The sequence below is a fragment of the Corvus hawaiiensis genome, chromosome Z (assembly GCF_020740725.1).
Source record: "Corvus hawaiiensis isolate bCorHaw1 chromosome Z, bCorHaw1.pri.cur, whole genome shotgun sequence".
Classification (NCBI taxonomy): Eukaryota; Metazoa; Chordata; class Aves; order Passeriformes; family Corvidae; genus Corvus; species Corvus hawaiiensis.
Window position 1 is genome coordinate 17,217,284 of NC_063255.1, and position 17,549 is coordinate 17,234,832.

At 45.7% G+C, this 17,549-nt stretch overlaps 1 protein-coding gene across 1 annotated transcript; it reads left to right on the forward strand.

The window, feature by feature from the left end:
* Positions 1–11,518: 11,518 nt before the first annotated feature.
* Positions 11,519–16,984, forward strand: LOC125320482 (phospholipase A2 inhibitor NAI-like). Its single transcript, XM_048292857.1, has 5 exons — positions 11,519–11,650; positions 12,713–12,829; positions 14,291–14,440; positions 14,583–14,723; positions 16,602–16,984. The coding sequence occupies exons 1-5, from the start codon at positions 11,602–11,604 to the stop codon at positions 16,826–16,828; spliced, it is 684 nt and encodes a 227-aa protein (XP_048148814.1). The 5' UTR covers positions 11,519–11,601; the 3' UTR covers positions 16,829–16,984.
* The last annotated feature ends 565 nt before the right edge of the window (positions 16,985–17,549 follow it).

Genomic DNA, 17,549 nt, shown 5'->3' on the forward strand with positions numbered 1-17,549 from the left:
GTCTCATTTTGGACTGCTGTTTACAGGGCCACAAGAAAGTGGGCTTTAGTCATGTTTCATCCTGGCCACGGTTTGGGTCGGCACTTCTTCTGAAAGTGTGAGAACAGGTATGTTCTGCTATTCAGGGAAGAAAAATAATTTCCAAGGCTGTTCGTAAAGAAAACAGTTGCTCTTTAGACAGCAACAGTTCCTGGGAGCAATCTGTTTCTAAGAAGCTCAAGGAGAGCTGAGCCCAGGTGCTATTTGTCATGGCTGAGGTCTAACGAGCGTTCCTCAGATGGCAACATGGCCTCGAAAAGCTAGTGGGATACACCACCACACCTGAGTTTAGGTCTCTTCACTAAGGAATTTAGGACCTGGTGTTGCCTCTTTCTAGGCATACACACAGTGCTGGCATAACTGGATCTGTTGCAGTTATATTTCCCGAGAGATTGTGTCATGCAAAGCACAATCAGAACAGCTCATGAATCTGTGGGTTTTATAGCTTTGGATCGCCTGATATGGGGAAAATTGTAGGGATAATGCAAAGCCTGAGCTCCTCAGGTGAGATTGAACTTGCAGGCTAAGACTGCAGTTTGGGCAATCAAATGCATTTAGGCACCATTTGAAATGCTCCACAGTATCTGAAAAATCCTTGTGTGGCTGTGAGGCTTGACACAGGAACTGCAGCAAACCCCTAGGAGCAGCTTCACATGGCCTTTCGAAGGCAGCATTCAACAGATTTGAACCTGCTCCTGTTTGGCCAAATTTGGAAATATATCCTCTGAGGGAAATATGACCTCTGAGGCAGGTCACAACCATCCCTCCCCCACCAGGTTCGGGGAAAAAAAAAAATTTCCTCAAAGGAAAGTGAAAGAGATAAAAACTATTTATTTAACAAACACACAGGAAAAGGATAATGATGCTAAATAATAAAACCTCTCGCTCTGCGGAGAGAAACTCAGGAAAATTTCAGAGTTCTTCTGTAGATCTCTCTCTCCCCCTTCTTGGAGCTGGGACGGGGCGGTGGGCCCACCTCCAGGGCCAAGGCCTTGGTGAAAATTCCTGCCAATGTATTCTGATGTTGAAACAGTCCAGTAGAGGGAAAAAAAAGAAAAAACAGAGTCCCAGGAAAAACAAAAGTTCAACTCTCCGTCTCTTTCCAGAGAAAGAAAAAGGAGCTGAAAAACTGGCAGAAAGCAAGCCAGGTGCCTTCCCCACTCTTGCCCCACTGCCGCAGCTGAAAAAAAAGTCTCTGTGTGACCTTGAACAAGCTGCAAACTGCTTTGAAGAAGTTTTGTTCAGGTTTTCCTTCCCTCTCTCAGGCTCAGTTTAAAGGCACAGAAAGGCACAAAATTAATTCCTGGGCATGGGGCAGCGATAGAGGATTGTTGGGGTTTTAGGAGCTCTCCTGGATTTTTTTCTGTTAAAGGAATTTCCCCATATGTGTTGCTAGGGGGACAAATTGCCGGGTACTTCAGAAAAACAAAAGACCTAGCCATTGGAGTGGGGTGAGTGGGGTGCATCCAGCTACTCTCTTGTTTCACCTGGGTGTGTGGACAGTTGGTCCCCGGCGTTTGGACAGAGAGGGAGGCTGCTTCTTTGGCTGCTTTTTCCTTCTGCCAGAGAAACTCCATGATCCCAAGCCTGCCTTCCCTGCCCCGCTGGGAGCCGGGCCACGGCCGTCCTGCCCCCACTGTTGCTTCGAGTCTTCGCTACGTTGTAGCCGTGCTCACCCTGCCTGCCCAGACCTCTGGGAGGTTCCCACCGCAGCTCCGCAGTTTGGATACATCGCGTCTGCCACCTGCGATTTGTGCTGGTCCCTGCTGTTCCAGTCTGCTGTTCCAGCCTGCCGTTTCTGAGGGTCCGGCCGGACACCGGGATCGGCTGCCCAGGGGTTTGTGAAGCCTTTGTTCCATCCTTCCCGGGACCCCAGGCCGCCATTGCCGCGTGCTCCCCGAGCTCGCTCCGGAGCGCCCCCTGCAGCCGCGGGGGAACCATCGCACCTGCCCTGCTCACCGGGAGCCGCCAGCGCCCCTGCCGGCTGCGAGCGGAACTGCACCCGAGGGGAAAGGGCCCAACAGCCGAGAAGGCTGGCACTGGGTTTGTGCTTCTGTTTGCTGTTACTGCCATAGTTATTGTTGTTTGTTTGACTGGTTATACACATAGAGATATATAATAGTAAAGAACTGTTATTCCTATTTCCCACATCTTTGCCTAAAAGCCCCTTGATTTCAAAATTATAGTAACTTGGAGGGAAGGGGGGTCACATCTGCCATTCCAAGGGAGGCTCCTGCCTTCCTTAGTAGACACCTGTCTTTCAAACCAAGACAGGGATACACGTCACAAAGTCACCCCAAGACAGAGCCCTACATCAACAACTCTGCTTGGGGTCCCATACTGTCTTCAACACTATGTGCCTCAAAACTGATCTTCACCCACAAAACTGACAGGGTTTGGAAGTCCAGATCCCAATGGTGGGCTGTGCAGTCTATGCTTGATTTATTTCTCTGTTTGGTCTTGGGATATGTGATAAGAACAGTGTGTTTTTCTCAAAGCCCCAGCTCACCTTCATTTTCATCTTTATTTGCAACCTTTTTTGCCCTGCAATCTAGAGTGAGGTGACCCTCATAATGGGGTTTTCCACATAACCAGTGAATGTAATTTAGGCATTCTTCATACTGAAATACAGACAACCTGAAGTTCTCCTTAAGAAAATGCGGAGATCTGGAACCTGGCTGTACTCCTTAACCTTTCCCTCTATGTTCATGCAAAAATTAAAAAATAAAGATGACAAAAAATTTATTGAAAAATATTACATTAGGGATTTTGCTCTTATATGTAACTGCCCTAGTATTTAATAATCTTTTAATCCCTGTTTTAAATATCTGCCTTTCTTCCTTACATTTGTTTTCATTTTCATTCTGTATCCTCCTGATTATCATTTCCATACACTTCATATCACTGGGGCTGGAATTTCCCATGTCTTATCTGTATGGCATTATTTTTTATTTTCTCATTATACTGCATTATTAAGTTGTTACGTAAAATTCTTTTAATCTGTTTCCATAAAACCTAATGTCTCTGGGGCAGGCTCATTAAAATCTTGTGGTTTCCCAGGTGGTTGCTTAGGGCCTAAAAGACACACAAGCACCAGCCATTTGTCAGTATATCACCCCTATCAGGTATATTTGTAACATGCCAGGTTTGAAGAAACAAGGCAGACTGATTAAAGACCACATTTGGGGGGTTTTTATTTGCATATATGTCACTGTTAAGAAACTTTTTATTGGGGATATTCCTGTTGTAAAATTTTGATTGCATATAGTCCAGGGTATCTGTAGCCTAATCTCCTGACTTGCTGAAACCAGTGATCTTTAGGTTGGTGTAGCCGAGTGAGGGCCTATCTGTGAAAATGTATTCATTATCATACCTTATGCTCGAGAGAGCTCCTTGCCAGAATGTTTTTTATCCCCACAATCAAGATGTTTGTTAGTGAGTGAGAAATTCTGGTCCACATTCTTTTGGGATGAGTAGGTAAGCACATGACATAGAACCATAGAAAGACTTGTAAAGGTTGGAAAAGACTTCCAAGATCACCAGTTCCAACTGTCAACCCACCAACACCACCACCTAACCATGCCCTCACATGCTACATCCACATGTTTTTTGAACACCTCCAGGTACGCTGGCTTCACCACTTCCCTGGGCAGCCTGTTCCAGGGCTTTACAACCCTTTTCATTGAAAAAAAATTTCCCTGTGTCTAATCTAAACCTCTCCTGACATGACTTGAGGCAATTTCTCCTTGTCCTGTCACTTGTTTCTTGGGAGAGGAGACTGACCCAACCTGGCAACACCCTCCTGTCAGGGAATTGTAGAGAGGGATAAGGAAGCCCTGAGCCCCCTTTTCTCCAGACTAAACAACCCCAGCTCTCTCAGCTGCTCCTCATCAAACTTGTGCTCCAGACCCCTCTGGTCCCTTCTTTGGACACGCTCTAGCATCTCAATGTCTTTCTTGTAATGAAAGGCCCAAAACTGATCACAGGATTTGAAGTGCAAGTAATGGAAAAGTTTGATTATCCCTTTCAGGGTCACTCAGGTGACTTGGCACTTTCTACCTTCTTTCCAATCTGTCCATCTGAGGACAAGCATTACAAAGGTCATTTGTCTTGTGGCATACACATCTCTGGACACTGGCCAACAGTTGGCTGCCACTGGTTTCAGAGCTCCCCAGCCACTGGTGCAACCAGATGGGATGTAGCAGTGTGAGCACCTCCATGCCACACAGGACATCTCCTTTTGCTCCAGATCCTGGAGGCCAGCACGGCTCCCCATACCCAGCCTGCTCATGGGACCTGATCCCATGTCTCCACATGGCAGTGTGTCATGAGCTCTTCCAGCTGATGCTGAGCTACTCCAGGCCCCTCCGTGCTAAGTGCTCTGGAGTTTTGTTTGGATCTCAACCCCTGCCATTTACTGTTTGGTGTTTCTGGATATTTATCTGATGTTTGCTGTTTGGATTGGAAGGGACCTTAGAGATCATCTCATTCCAACTCCCCTGCCATGGGCAGGGACATCTTCCACTAGACCAGGTTGCTCAGAGCTCCATACAGTCTGGCCTTGAACACTTGCAGGCATGGTGCATCCAACTTCTCTGGACAACCTGTTCCAGTGCCTCACCACCCTAACAGTAAACATTTTTTTTGTAGTATCTTATCTAAACCTACTCTTTTTCACTTTGAAACATCCACAGTACTACAGCTTGTCAAACAGCTGTTTTGCCCGGAGGCCTGCCTTGCCTTGGGTGATGGACGCTTTTTCTCATGAATGTGTAAGAGAATGAAAGAACAGCCAGACAAACCCAACAACAGATTTTGCTTTCTGAAAGTGACTGATGATTAAAAAATGCCCAGACCAATGCAGGCTTTAAGCAAACATGATCTTCTTAGTGCTATATGTCACAGCCATTTGGGAATACCTCTATTTTGTGATGCATATCACCCAATGAATAATGTTGGACTGGAAAGGGATGGGAAAGATGAGCATCATTTGGAAAGCTGGGATTATATCTCCTGGTGCTGCAGGGCATGGCTTTCCGGGTTCTTCCTTATGCGATGTGTTATGCTTCACAAGAAAGGCCTGGAAAGAGGAGACAGGAACTGGTACTGCAAAGCACATAACACCTGGGTTCACTGGAAATGATGTGTGCACACACAGGAAAAATCATGCAACAGAAAAGGATGGCATTGATGGAGTAACATTATATTACTCAGAGATGGGATGCCAAAATGTGTAAGGAGGGTTCAGTCAGTTCCAGATCACTTCAGCTTAATAAAAAGTGTAAATGAGGTTGTCTGGATCTTCACACTACAAAGATCTCCAGTATAAACAGACAGGCTGCACCTCTGTAAAGGTTCAAAGAAATGCCTGCTTTCAAATACGGAGAGTTTGTAGCCACAGCACAGCCTTTTGTCTCAAGCCTAGTGGTAACAATTTATTTTTCTTTTTCTTGATTTGACTGCATCTGTCCATTTCCAAGGCAGGTCTTACTCACCTGTAACTGCTGCTTTTCATGACAAAATCTTGTTTCCTCTCAGTGGGACTGGGTTAGTAATTGACTGAAGACGAAGAGAGGGTGGAAAGCTGATAAGTGATATTTTTCAGAATAAATGCAATCAAGGGCAAAAATTAATCCCTTGGCCAATTCAATTTTCCTGTTTCCAAGTACACAGTCTGTTTTAAGGAGGCTTTCCATGCCAGAGGTGTGCAGATGGGTGCCGTGGATAGCCAGAGAGAAGGAGTAGATGAGTGACTGAATGGATCTTTGTCGTCCAAAATCCCCCAGCTCAGCTTAGCACCTGCAGTCTATCAATGCCTCAACACCAGGTTGTCTTCGGCTGACTCCTTTTTTCCCCCCACAAAATTAGGCTTTTAAAAGAAGTTTATAGTGTTTTCACTAATTCCTGCACGAATTCCAGTGTGACGCAGAAGGCTGCCACTTGTACTTCTCAGGACTCGGGACCTTCATCATCAGCTCCAGCTAAATGGGAGGGAAGAGTTTTCTTGAAGAAAGCAGGAAAAAGTAAAGCCATCTAAACACATTAAGTTTCTAGGGGCTTGGGGTCAGGCCACTTTTTCAAGGGACAAGAGCAGAGCCAAGTTGCTTGAGAGCCCACATAGACATGATTCCTGAAACACTGAATTTCCATTCCATTTTGAGAGTCCTAACCACTGCTGCGAACAATAAATATAATGTGTGGATATTAATATTGTATTAAAAGGCTTCATCTAATGTATTCATTGGGTGTTTTCAATACCAGACCATGGCAGCATTATCTGAGTCTTAATGTACCAGCTACAACTGGTAAAGTGGTCTGCCTCAGCTGCCAGCCTGGAGCACTCCTAGCAAATGAGCTCTGCTGCTGGTAAAGCTGCACGGTGGAGCACTTCACTGAAGAGGAGGTTGAAATATGAATGTCTAATAAGGGCTGTGAATGTCTAATAAGGACGTACATTCTACATCATCCACCAATGGATTAAACAGGTGCTGTTTTCTTGAATGCTCAAAGATGGCATTGCTGATGACTCATGCCAGAACAGGAAGCTCGTTGAACACACTAATGAGTGCGCAGATCTATCTTCCTTCAGGATGCTTGAAAAGCAGTTGGACTCCCTGGCAATTATTCCAGCCGAAAAAGTAATTACTGGCCAGGGTACCAACAATTCATTAATGTTAAAGGCATAAATGGTGTAGTGTCAAAGGTAAAAGAAAATGTCCCTTGCACTCCTTTAACTGTCCTGATATCTTGAAGGATGAAGTTTCATGATTTGACAGTATTCAGTAATTTGATTCTGTGTATTTTCTTAAGAGTGCTGCTGCACAGGTGCAATAACATGTTAGCGACCATCTTTTTAGCCACAGAATAAAGCATTTTAAACAGCAGTTATATGTTATTACATTCATGTTATCTTTAGCCTTCAGCTTCTCTTCCCTGGTTCACAAATTCTTTGCCAACAGGAGCTCTCACCTTAAGGGACTGACCAGGCTGGAAACTGAACCCTGAAGGGTATTACTGGGTAAGGCAGACCCAGCGCTGGCTGGAAGAGAGAGGGAATCCCTGTCTGGGTTTGACTGATGGGTGGGTTTGATTCTTCTTCTATAGCTTTTTTTATGGGCTGTGGATGACTTCACCATTGAAATGGTGGCTCTGTCTTCTTGCGTCATGCTTAAAGAGAGGTAAGGAGACACCTTTGCTCTAGTGCTCGAACAGAAGCTGTGCCTGTAAAGTCTACATGGAAAATTAATGTGTGACAATTGGCACCCTATTACAGGAATGCTGCTCTTCCAGACACGTGGTTACTTCCTTGCTGACAAACCCTTGGTTCTGTGATTCCCATGAAGCCATAGGTGTGCCTTTGCTCCCTTGTACCACCTGGGTGCCTCCAGCTTTCCCTTGCCAGGTTCAGTTTCAAGCATTGACCCTACATCAGCAGTTGGTGGGGATAGGCAATAAAATCCCCTCCTTTCTGGCCTGGACTTATTTGGTGAAGCACTGGAGGGAACACAGTGAGACGGTGCCTTGGGAAGCTCCTCATGAGGAGCGGCATTTAGATTTATACTGACCTACCACCACCTGACTGGTTTATTAATTTGTGCAATCACAACTAATACAAATGACCATAAAATTGACCTGGTCTAGTGGAAGGTGTCCCTGTCCGTGAGAGTGGGTTGGAACTAGATGGACCTTAAGGCCCCTTTTAACCCAAACCATTCTGTGACTGTGTGAAAACTTCCTCAGCCTATAGTCAGCCAGCACATGGTGAGACTCTTCTTGCTCTCACCCTTTGGGACAGGTACACTAATCCTTTCATGGAGTGGTTAGAATTGCTGTCTTATGTTTCCTTGCCTGGTTAACCAGACTGGCAGGTTTTGCCAGTCTCTACTGTGGAGAACAGGGAATCAGCTCAGAAAATGGGTGGGTTTGATTCTTCTTCTATAGCTTTTTTTATGGGCTGTGGATGACTTCACCGTTGAAATGTCACAACAGGTTGTGGCTCTGTCTTCTTGCATCATGCTTAAAGAGAGGTAAGGAGACATCTTTGCTCTAGTGCTCACACAGAAGCTGTGCCTGGGCTTTTGGGACACTGTTAGGCTTTTGGGACACTGTTCTTTTACTGGAGGTGTTAGAGCTACAAGGTCCTGAAGCCACAGACAGCCCCATCTTAGCATAGCCCAAATGTTAGCCCATGAGGCTGGCGAGTTAGGACTGTCTTCTAAAGATAAGAAGAAAAAGAGACACATTGTGGTTAAAATGGCTATTTTGGATGTAATGGTCCCTCCAGTCTTTTTCAAGAGCTGTGTCCTGATAATGTGGGCAAGGGATGACAGCCCTGCTGTGGCTGCCAGTACGATGGGCAACTCTTTTAGACGGCAGCTGAGCACCCAAGCCTTACAATGACCCTGTGTACAGGGCTCCATCCTGACCACCAATTTGTCTGCCATTGCAGAAAGTTTTGCTTTGCTGGCTTCTGGCTGCTGGGAGGGGAGCCCTTGTCACAGTGCTGCAGTGACTGTGAGGGACGAGGGCTGGCAGCGACAGTGCGCTTGCCTGGTTCCAGGGATCTGTTGGATTTGCCCCTCACCCAGACACATCCTGTCCTTCTGGTTCTTCCTCAAGAGTTTCATCACAGAAAGAGGGTGCTCCTCTTGGCCACAGCTGATCTCACCACCAGAGGATTTATCCTTAGGTCTGATCTCACTTCTGCTTTTTTAAAGCTGTCATTGTGATTCTGTGTTAGGAATCCTCCGTTTCAATGCCAGTTAGGACTGCACAAGGCTTTCTTCCAGTATCTCCTAGCAGAACTGTGCCCCTCAGTCCTTTCTAACCTTTACTTTCTTTGTCACATTTTTGCCGTTTTTCTTTCTTTTTCAGAGCTTTCTGACCTGGGTTCTTCAGCTGTGATGTAAATCGGATATATTATCTTCATGCTTTGAAGACATACCTTTATGTTTGGGCTCTTGGAATGGGAGAAATCAGGTTGTGCCATGAGAGATTTATATTGGATATTAAGAAAATTTTTTCACAGCAAGCACTGGAAGAGGCTGCCCAGGGAAGTTTTGGTGTCACCATGCCTGGAGGTATTTGAAAGATATGTAAATATTTCACTTAGGAACATGGTTTATTGGTGGGCTTCGCAGTATTGGGTTGATGGTTGGACTCAATGATCTTAAAGATCTTTTCCAACCTAAACAATTCTTGGATTTTATGAAACCCACTGGAATTTTCTGCTACAATTCTGCAGGACAAATTCACATATATTTTTATAGATGTTCTAGCCTAGATGGGTGTCTTTCTTCTGCTGATCACCACATAGCATGATAGCATCATCTTCCTTTTGATCTTACCCCTTTTCATCTCCCCTTCCTACCAATACTATTTTCAGGGTTGGATTTTTAACTTTTCTCCTCTCATAGATTTCTCTGACCTCCCCAGCCTCTGTCTCACCTCCCTGAAGAGTGTGACTGCTGTATTATCATCCTTCTCTTCTTCTGGAAATGTGAATACGCTGCAGAAGACAGGCACTTCATGCACACCATGAAATTAAAATATAAGAATCAATTTAGAGAGAATCTTGAGAGAGAGCATCTAATCCATCTCTCAGCCCTGGAGCACGATCCTATCAAGTTAAATAATTCCCTAATAAGTACTGGTCTAGTTTGTTTTCCCAAGCCACCCAGGATGGAGGATCCACACCTTCCCAGGCAATCAGCTTCACTGTTGTCACTGTTTGAAAATTCCCCCAATGCCTAATCTAAGCCTCCTATATCAGTTTTTCCTATCCAGCCCTTTTTTCTGTAGACATATATGATGGGTGTCCCCTGAGCACGTTTACTGTTTTCACCTTCTGTAATAAATCTTCTTTTCCAGGTCTCTTATTGCTGCAGATTGTGCCTTCTCCTTGCTATGCTTGGTTTCACCTCTAAAAAAGCACATGAAAGGAGCTTCACACCCTCCCTCCATGAGAGGTGGGAAACAGGTGAGTTCTATATAATTCAGTGAGACTAGTGTAGTCATGTTGTTCAGGGAAAGTCCCCCAGGCACTTCAGTAATCATCTTAAATGAAAGGGCATGAAATTAAAATCACCAGAGAGAGTCACATTGTCTCATCTCCCTATCTGTATCTGCAGTCCCATATGTAGCCAAATGGCAGAATCACCCCAACCTAGGTACCCCAAACTGCCTGGGGACATGGTTTTATTCTGTCTGAGGTTTAAGACCATAAGAAATTAATTTTAATCCTGAACAGGCTGCAGTCAGGACTTTGATTTCATTTTAACACATCTACTGTGGCATGAGACTATTTCTAACCTGAAAAAGAATTTCAGGGTGAAGATATAACTCTCCCTTGTTTCCTTGTGATATCAGCTTTATGGACAATGGGGGACTAAAGCCCTCACCCAGTGTGATTCCCATTCTCTTAGCACTTAGCTAAGAAGTGGTCCCACTGGACTACTCAATATACTGGTAAATATCAAAAGACCACTGTCCTTTGAAGAGGTTAGTCTCAAATGGGAAGGGGGCTTGTGGGCACTTCAGTTCTTCCTGGCTGTCAATGCAAAAAAAGTCCTGGAAGGTCTGTGTCCAGTATGGTGCAGGACAAGAGGATATCTTCAGGGTAGAGTATGGTTTCAATCAGGCAGCACATCCTGATAAAACCTGCACATGAGACTGGGAACCTGTGAGCCAATGGCAAATTGGTCACTGCTGCTTGTCATTAGCCCATCATGAGATGCCAGGGCATGGAAAACCTGCTATAACCTTACTTAATCTGTGACCAGGTTGTCTCAGAGCCACATCAACGCTTTCTCTTTGCTGACTTGGTTTAATTTAAAGCCCAGAAGGACAATAGGATGCTTTCTTATCAACTTCCAAGTGTTTATTATCAAATCCCAAGTGCTGGAGTACTGGCATTGCTGCTCTGACATATTCAACCCCAAGAATCCTTGACCGAGCCTGCTCCAAGTTGTGCCTTGGCAGTCATTTTGCAAACTGAAGCTGCACTGTGGCTTGGAGAGGAAGCTCACTGCTCTGACACTGTCTGCTTTCCTGCTGTACTCTGGGCATGAGAGCTCCTGACGCTATGATGGGAATGATGAGATGGGAAACCAGCCATGAAAAACTCAGCCACAAGGGAATTTCCCGGCTGGTCTTTGCTATACTTTGCTTCTTTGGGCCTAACAGTGAGAACACAACAGGGCTTTTCAAATGGTTTATTCTCCATCATTCATATGGATGGCAGAGGCTGAACAATGCTCAAAGTCTGCACCAGAGACATGCCTGATACCACCAGGAAAGCCAGTCTTACCCCATGGGCTGCTCACTCTGAACAGGGGAAAGACAAACAGCATCACTGGTGTGAAGAAAAAAGGAAAAACCTGCATTTTAAAAGAAAAAGCAAACACTGGTGTTAGTGCTCAGCAGTATATATATTCTTCAGAGAACTTCCCCAACCTCCACTTCCCCAAAACATCCCCTTTCCTTCCAGTTTATAAAGCCCTCGTGGCACACAGTGCTGTGTTGGGCAAGACTTGGCATCTCCCTGTGCTTACATCCCACAGCATGAGAGTATCCCTTGGACTCAGCTTCCTCCTGGCTTTCCTGGACCCAGGTGAGTTTTCCACTGGGACCTGCGGGGTTATGAGACATGGAAGAGGCTGGGAACGGGATGCTTTGTGTGTGAGGCTATCGCTGCTGTCTGAGCCATAATCCATCTTGGCGGATTGGTACTGCAGAGGGGAGAGGGTGACCAGTCTTGGGGGTCTTTGGTCTTGTGGGCCAACGTGCCCATGTGCTGATGAGGGTGTTGGCATTTACAATGTGAGCCTGCAGTCTGATTTTCTGTGGTGCTCACAGGTGGTGCAGCCAGGACAGTCATCAGAGTGATTCAGGTTACTCTGAGGCAGCCAGACTTTTGATCAGCTGAATCAATCTCCAGGCTCATTTATTTTACTCATGTCCAGGGTTGTGTGACATTTTAGACATAATGTCAACTCAACTGTCCTTCAGCTCTGCTCCAGAAAAGCGCAGCTGTCTTGGAGGTCTTGGGTCACACTGGCCACTCCAAGTAGATGCCACAGCCACTGCAAGGTGTCTTGTTTGGCACCTGGGTTTAGGGAAAGTGACATATGTCCTGGACCTGTTAATCTACATGCTGGACCCTTGTGGGTGTGTGTCATGGAACAGATACTGTTTGTCTTCTGTTGAAATACATGCTATTCCTTTCTAAGTGTTTCCTGCTGACCATCTGATATTCTGGTCTGCTTAAAGTATTCCAGCAGGTATCTGGTGAAGTGGTTTCCCCTAATGCCCACAAAGAGATATACGAAGAGATAATGCTTACAAAGGGAGTCTCCAGTTTGTACAGAGTACAGTCAGTACCTGCTGGCAGCTCTTATTCCCCAGGCACTCGGGTGCCCTTGTTCACTGCAAAGAGAGAATTTGGGGTCTGTGAATTCAGGGACACTTGAGTGCCTGCCAGGATGAAGGGATTTGTAGGGCTGCTGCCATCAGCAAGTCCAGGAAAACCCTAACACATATTGCACAATGAAATAGGAAAAATAAGAGAAGAGAAATATGGAAAGTGCTGATCAGTGCTGAAATCAAACATCAGCAAAAGGAGAAGTGAGATCCCTTATGACTGCTGCTCAGGAATGTGTCCTCTTCTCCCCAGGGACCTGCCTCCAGTGTGAGATTTGTCACAGCATGGGAAAAAGCTGCTCTGGCCCCATGAAAACCTGCACTGGTGCTGAAGACACCTGTGGCATTATTCTGCATGAGGTCCTAATAGGTAAGACATCCTCTATGTGTGCCAGTGTGGCTTTCAGAGTGAGGCTGGCTGGGGCACTTTTCTCTCTCCCCACTTTTGTCACTGGTAGTATGATCCATCCTTGGATAATCTGTTCATTTTCCTTTTACTGACAGAGGTCTCAGAGATCAGTATAGTCTGGGACAAGAAAAGCTCTTTATTCCTCTATTTTGAGAAGCAGTTTCCTGCTGGGAGGGTTTGATTCTTAGTTGTGGAGGGAGGGACCAAAGCCTCATAGTGGGAGGAGACACTGGCTTTTAATTCTGGCTAAGGTGAATAGTTGAGTCAAGAGGCTGAGAGGCTGAACCATGACCTACACTAAACTACTGACTCTAGTACTGGGGGTGCACTGATGATTTGTGGAGAAAGAAGTATGCCCATCCTCGAGCAGGGATGGGGACACCATGCAACCATGCCATGCCACCAGGGCTGAGCTATCACTATATCATCGTAATCATCATCATCAATCAGTTTAGGTTGGAAGAAACCTTGAAGATCATCTATTTTCAACCCCCCTGCCCTGGGCAGGGAGAACGTTCCACTAGAACAAGTTGCTCAGAGCCCCATCCAGCCTGGCCTTGAACACTGCCAGAGATGGGAGACATCCACAGCTTCTCTTGGCAACTTGTTCCAGTTTCTCACCACCCTCATTGTCAAGAATTTCTTCTTAATGTAATCTTAATCTACCCTCTTTCAGTCTGAAGCCATTCCCTCTAGTCCTATTAGTCCATGTCCTTGTCAAAAGCCCCTCTCCAGCTCTCTTGGAGCCCTTTAGGCACTGGAAGTTGCTATAAGGTCACCTTGGAGCCTGCTCTTCTCCAAGCTGAACAACCCCAACTCTTTCAGCTTGTCCTCACAGGAGATGTTGTCAATCAGTAACCATGTCCCCGTGGTTGATAAGTCAAAGCTGGTGCTGAGTCCTGACACAGCAGGACACTCAGTTGTGTTAGAGGCATGGCCTCGGTGGTTGCTCAACCTTAGTGATGTGCTTGTTGCCTTTTAGGCTGGAGGCTGGCTCATATCCTACCAGCTTGTTGTTGGCAGCTCCAGTGCCTGTCTTCTTCTGCTAGTGCACCCTCCCTTCATCCTTCAAGCACCTCAGCAGACTCAATTTAGCTCTTCTGCTCCCCTTTACACCTCTTGGTCTTGGCTGATGGGGTAGACCAGGCTTGCCTGTGCCAAGATACTTGTGGCTGTGATGGACTATGCGCTCTGCAGACCATACACAGGCTGAGCAAGCCTGTGCTGTGGGTCAGAGGCATGTGTCACACCATAATCTCTGCAGATGGGGTGTCCTGGCTCACTGGTGATGCTTCTCAGGGGGTTTAGGGGTCCCTCTCAGGCCCCGGGACAGCTGCCTAGAAGTTGGTACAGGAACTAGCAGGAGGGGAAGGGAGTTACTTTGTGTTGAACAACTTGGCACTGCCTTCTACTTCATGACAGGGGGGATGGCCATCTCTTCATCCATCAAGTCCTGCCTGCCAGCCCACATCTGCCACCTTGGCCCTGTCACCGTGAACTATGGGAAGGTGAAAGCAAAGAGCCACTTGGTTTGCTGCACGGGCGATGACTGTCGGACCACCTCTGTGTCATGTAAGCTCTTTTTTTTCCTCATAGCCCATCCCCTCTCTGTCTGATCCACCCCAAGGTTATGCCTTCCAGGCTAAGCCATCACCTGGGTTATTCCCCTCATTCCCTCATTGAAACCAGCTACAGCTCATGTCTTTCATTCCAGTGCCACCAGATAATGATGTGCCCAATGGATACCAGTGTCCTGCCTGCTACAGCGTGGACTCCTTTCAGTGCGGTAATGAAGTCGTAAACTGCACTGGATCTGAAGACCAATGTGTTGACCTTGCTGGGTTAATGAATGCTGGTAACTGCCTTTTATTTGGGGCCGTTTTTCTTCTGCTTGGTAAAATGGGTGAAACTAGCCTAAGATAAAGCACTGTTGACATAAAAATGGGCAAAAGATGTGAAATAAAGAGAGGAAGAGACAAGGAACTTGAAGTTGAAAACTGAGAATTTCAAGATGATCAAAGGGCAGGCTTTGTTTTTCCTTCCTTCTGCCCTATCATGCATGAATAATTGCTGGAATTCCTCATAGCATGGCATAACTGAGACCAAGAGTGGAACTGGTTTCCTGGGGCAATCTGGTACACGGGTGTGTAACAAACCTGACCAAGGCCCTGAACCTGCTGGCCCTAGCTAGGATGTATGAGGGTGAATCTGGATCTAAGCCAGTTGCCAGCTCAGTGGAGGTTCAGATGGAGCTTTGTGGAAACACTGGCTTTCCCATGGGGTAATACCAGCCACTGGGGACAAGACACTGTTGCAGCGGCGCTTCTGCATGAGGAAAGCCAGGGACAAGTCCTTCCCCATGAAGTCCAGCCTTTGAACAGCTCCTTCAGAAATCTTTTTCCCACCTCAGATCCTGTAATTAGAGACAGGAAAGTAGACAGCAATTTTCCTGGTCACTCTCATTTCTGCCCCTGCTACAGGTAAAAGACTTCCACCTTTCATGACAGTCACATCTGTGTTCCACCAGGCAGGAAAAAACCCATGGAAATAAAGGGCAGCAACACCAGCTGTAGAAGCAGATTGAAAAACAATTATCTTGTATATGGTTATATGGATGAAGTTCCTTTGAGTTGATAACATTGCTAGCTGATGATGTGATGCCTGAAGGTCCTTGCTGCAGACTTTATTAATGTGCTGTCCAAACCCTAAATTAGATCATGTTTCACAGAGACAACATGAAGGAAAACAGGAATTTTCTTAGTCACAGCAATGGAAAGAGTGGCAAAATTAATTCAGTGTACCACTGAAATAAAAAATGCTCCTAACTTGTCTTGACTTGATTGATCAGCCTCTGTGAGTGGAAAAGGCCTGTGCAGTGTGATAAACTGTGCAGAGGAAGCAGCAGTGTAGGGCAGCACAGGAAGGTGAGGAGCTAATGAAGTACCTTTACACATTATTTGTATTTGAGATAAAATTGTCTGACAAAGTATTCCAGACCTCCATAACCTACACAGCAGAGAAACATGAGCAGCATTAGCAAAAGCAAGCAACAGGAGCAAGAATATCTGAACGGGGAGTAGGGCACTCAGCACCTGCTCAGGTCTCCTCCTCTGGGAAATGCTCCAGTGGTGGCAAAGGACAAGTTCAGGTTTCAGTGGGCTTGTCAGTAGGTTTCTCTCTTGGTTTGGCTAAAATCCTATAAAGCCTTTGAGAATGAATTCCTCTTAATAGATGGCTCAGGCTGTATTGTCTTTGAGACTTCTCAGCTCCATGTCAAATCTGACTGAGAGAAAGTCATCCAGTTCGAATGTTATGAGAGGGTCAGAGAGAGGAGGAGACAATGAATACCTGGAGTACTGTTACACAGCCCTGGTTTCTTTAGGAAGCCAAAGTTTGGGCAGAAGAATCTTTTAACATGAGAAAGATAACTACTTAAGAAATTTTCACTTTTTAAATTGAAATACTTAGAAGTTTTGAAAGTCATCTTTATTCAGCAGAAAGAAAGAAGACAAACCTTAAACTGTTTGTATTTGAAGTCAACAAAGATGGCCTTGCTGTTTCCTCACCTTTTTTCAGGGGATGGGAACAGACAGGGCTGGCAGGTTTGGAACCAACTGGATGTAACAAATGGGCAGTTCTTGGATTGGAAATGGGGACTGCACAGGCCAGGGTGGGAAAAATGTTGGTGATTGGATCCCCTGATGCATGTATTTCTTGTATTTCCCCTGCATAGGTGGACTGTCTCTGAAAGCTGCCATGAAGGGCTGCACCACCATTTCTGAATGCAGTATGGTAGGAGATGGAAAAAACAGCCTGGGGATGATGGACATAAAGTTGAAACGGTTCCAATGCAGACCAGCTTCTGCTTTGCGCAGTGTGGTGTTTGCTGGGGTTGCCTCTCCACACACAACCATCCTTCCTGTCCTGTCAGGATTCATCTTGGAGAAGGTACTTTTCTGACTCTCAGTAGTGCTGGGTTGAGCAAAACCCTCAGCAAACTCCAGCAGTGGTGTGCAACTTAGTCCTGTTCGCTGTAGCTTCTTCTGTATGGGGATTTTGTTTTCTGATTAGCTCTTCTTTTATATTTTCACAGAATAAAGACAGCACTTACACTTATTTTGTTTCCTCCTTTATATAATCTCATTTAAAGCTTCATCAGTTCAATTGTGGTTGGTTTTGTGTTGCATTCTCTCACTGCTATGTCCACACTGGGACCACATGAGACTGTGTGAGGTCTTCAGACCCTGCACAGGAAGTGGGAGCTCTCAAGACAGCCCTAGAGTCTACATCCACTATCTCAGTATAAGTGGCAACTTACAAAGCCACTTTTCCAGGCTCTGAAAAGGACTGGAAATGAGTTCTTGGGAGGTTCACTCTGAGTAGAAAGGTCACTTGCCCCTTTTTCCATCCCTTGTATCTTATTTGTCTAAGTAGGAGGAGTGCCTCAGCTCAGAGGGCTGCTTGTGCCCCTAGGCAGCTATGAAATAGTATTTGCTTCGGAGATAAGTTACTGCAATAAGCAACCTGCTTCTGGCAGGAGATTTTCTCCTCATGGTTGTTCTTCTTGCCTTACCAGACACTCTCCCATTTAGTCTTAAGTTTCATGATTATCTGGAATAAATGCTTATGTTGGGAACATTTAATTTCATAAAATAGATAGCTTTCCATGGTGACAGACTGC

Bases quoted from the DNA above. Each gene is read 5' to 3' on its own strand.
- LOC125320482 (XM_048292857.1), top strand. From the start codon at position 11,602: ATGAGAGTATCCCTTGGACTCAGCTTCCTCCTGGCTTTCCTGGACCCA. The intron at 11,651-12,712 runs GTGAGTTTTCCA...TCTTCTCCCCAG, and splicing joins CCTGGCTTTCCTGGACCCAG to GGACCTGCCTCCAGTGTGAG. The intron at 14,441-14,582 runs GTAAGCTCTTTT...CTTTCATTCCAG, and splicing joins TCGGACCACCTCTGTGTCAT to TGCCACCAGATAATGATGTG.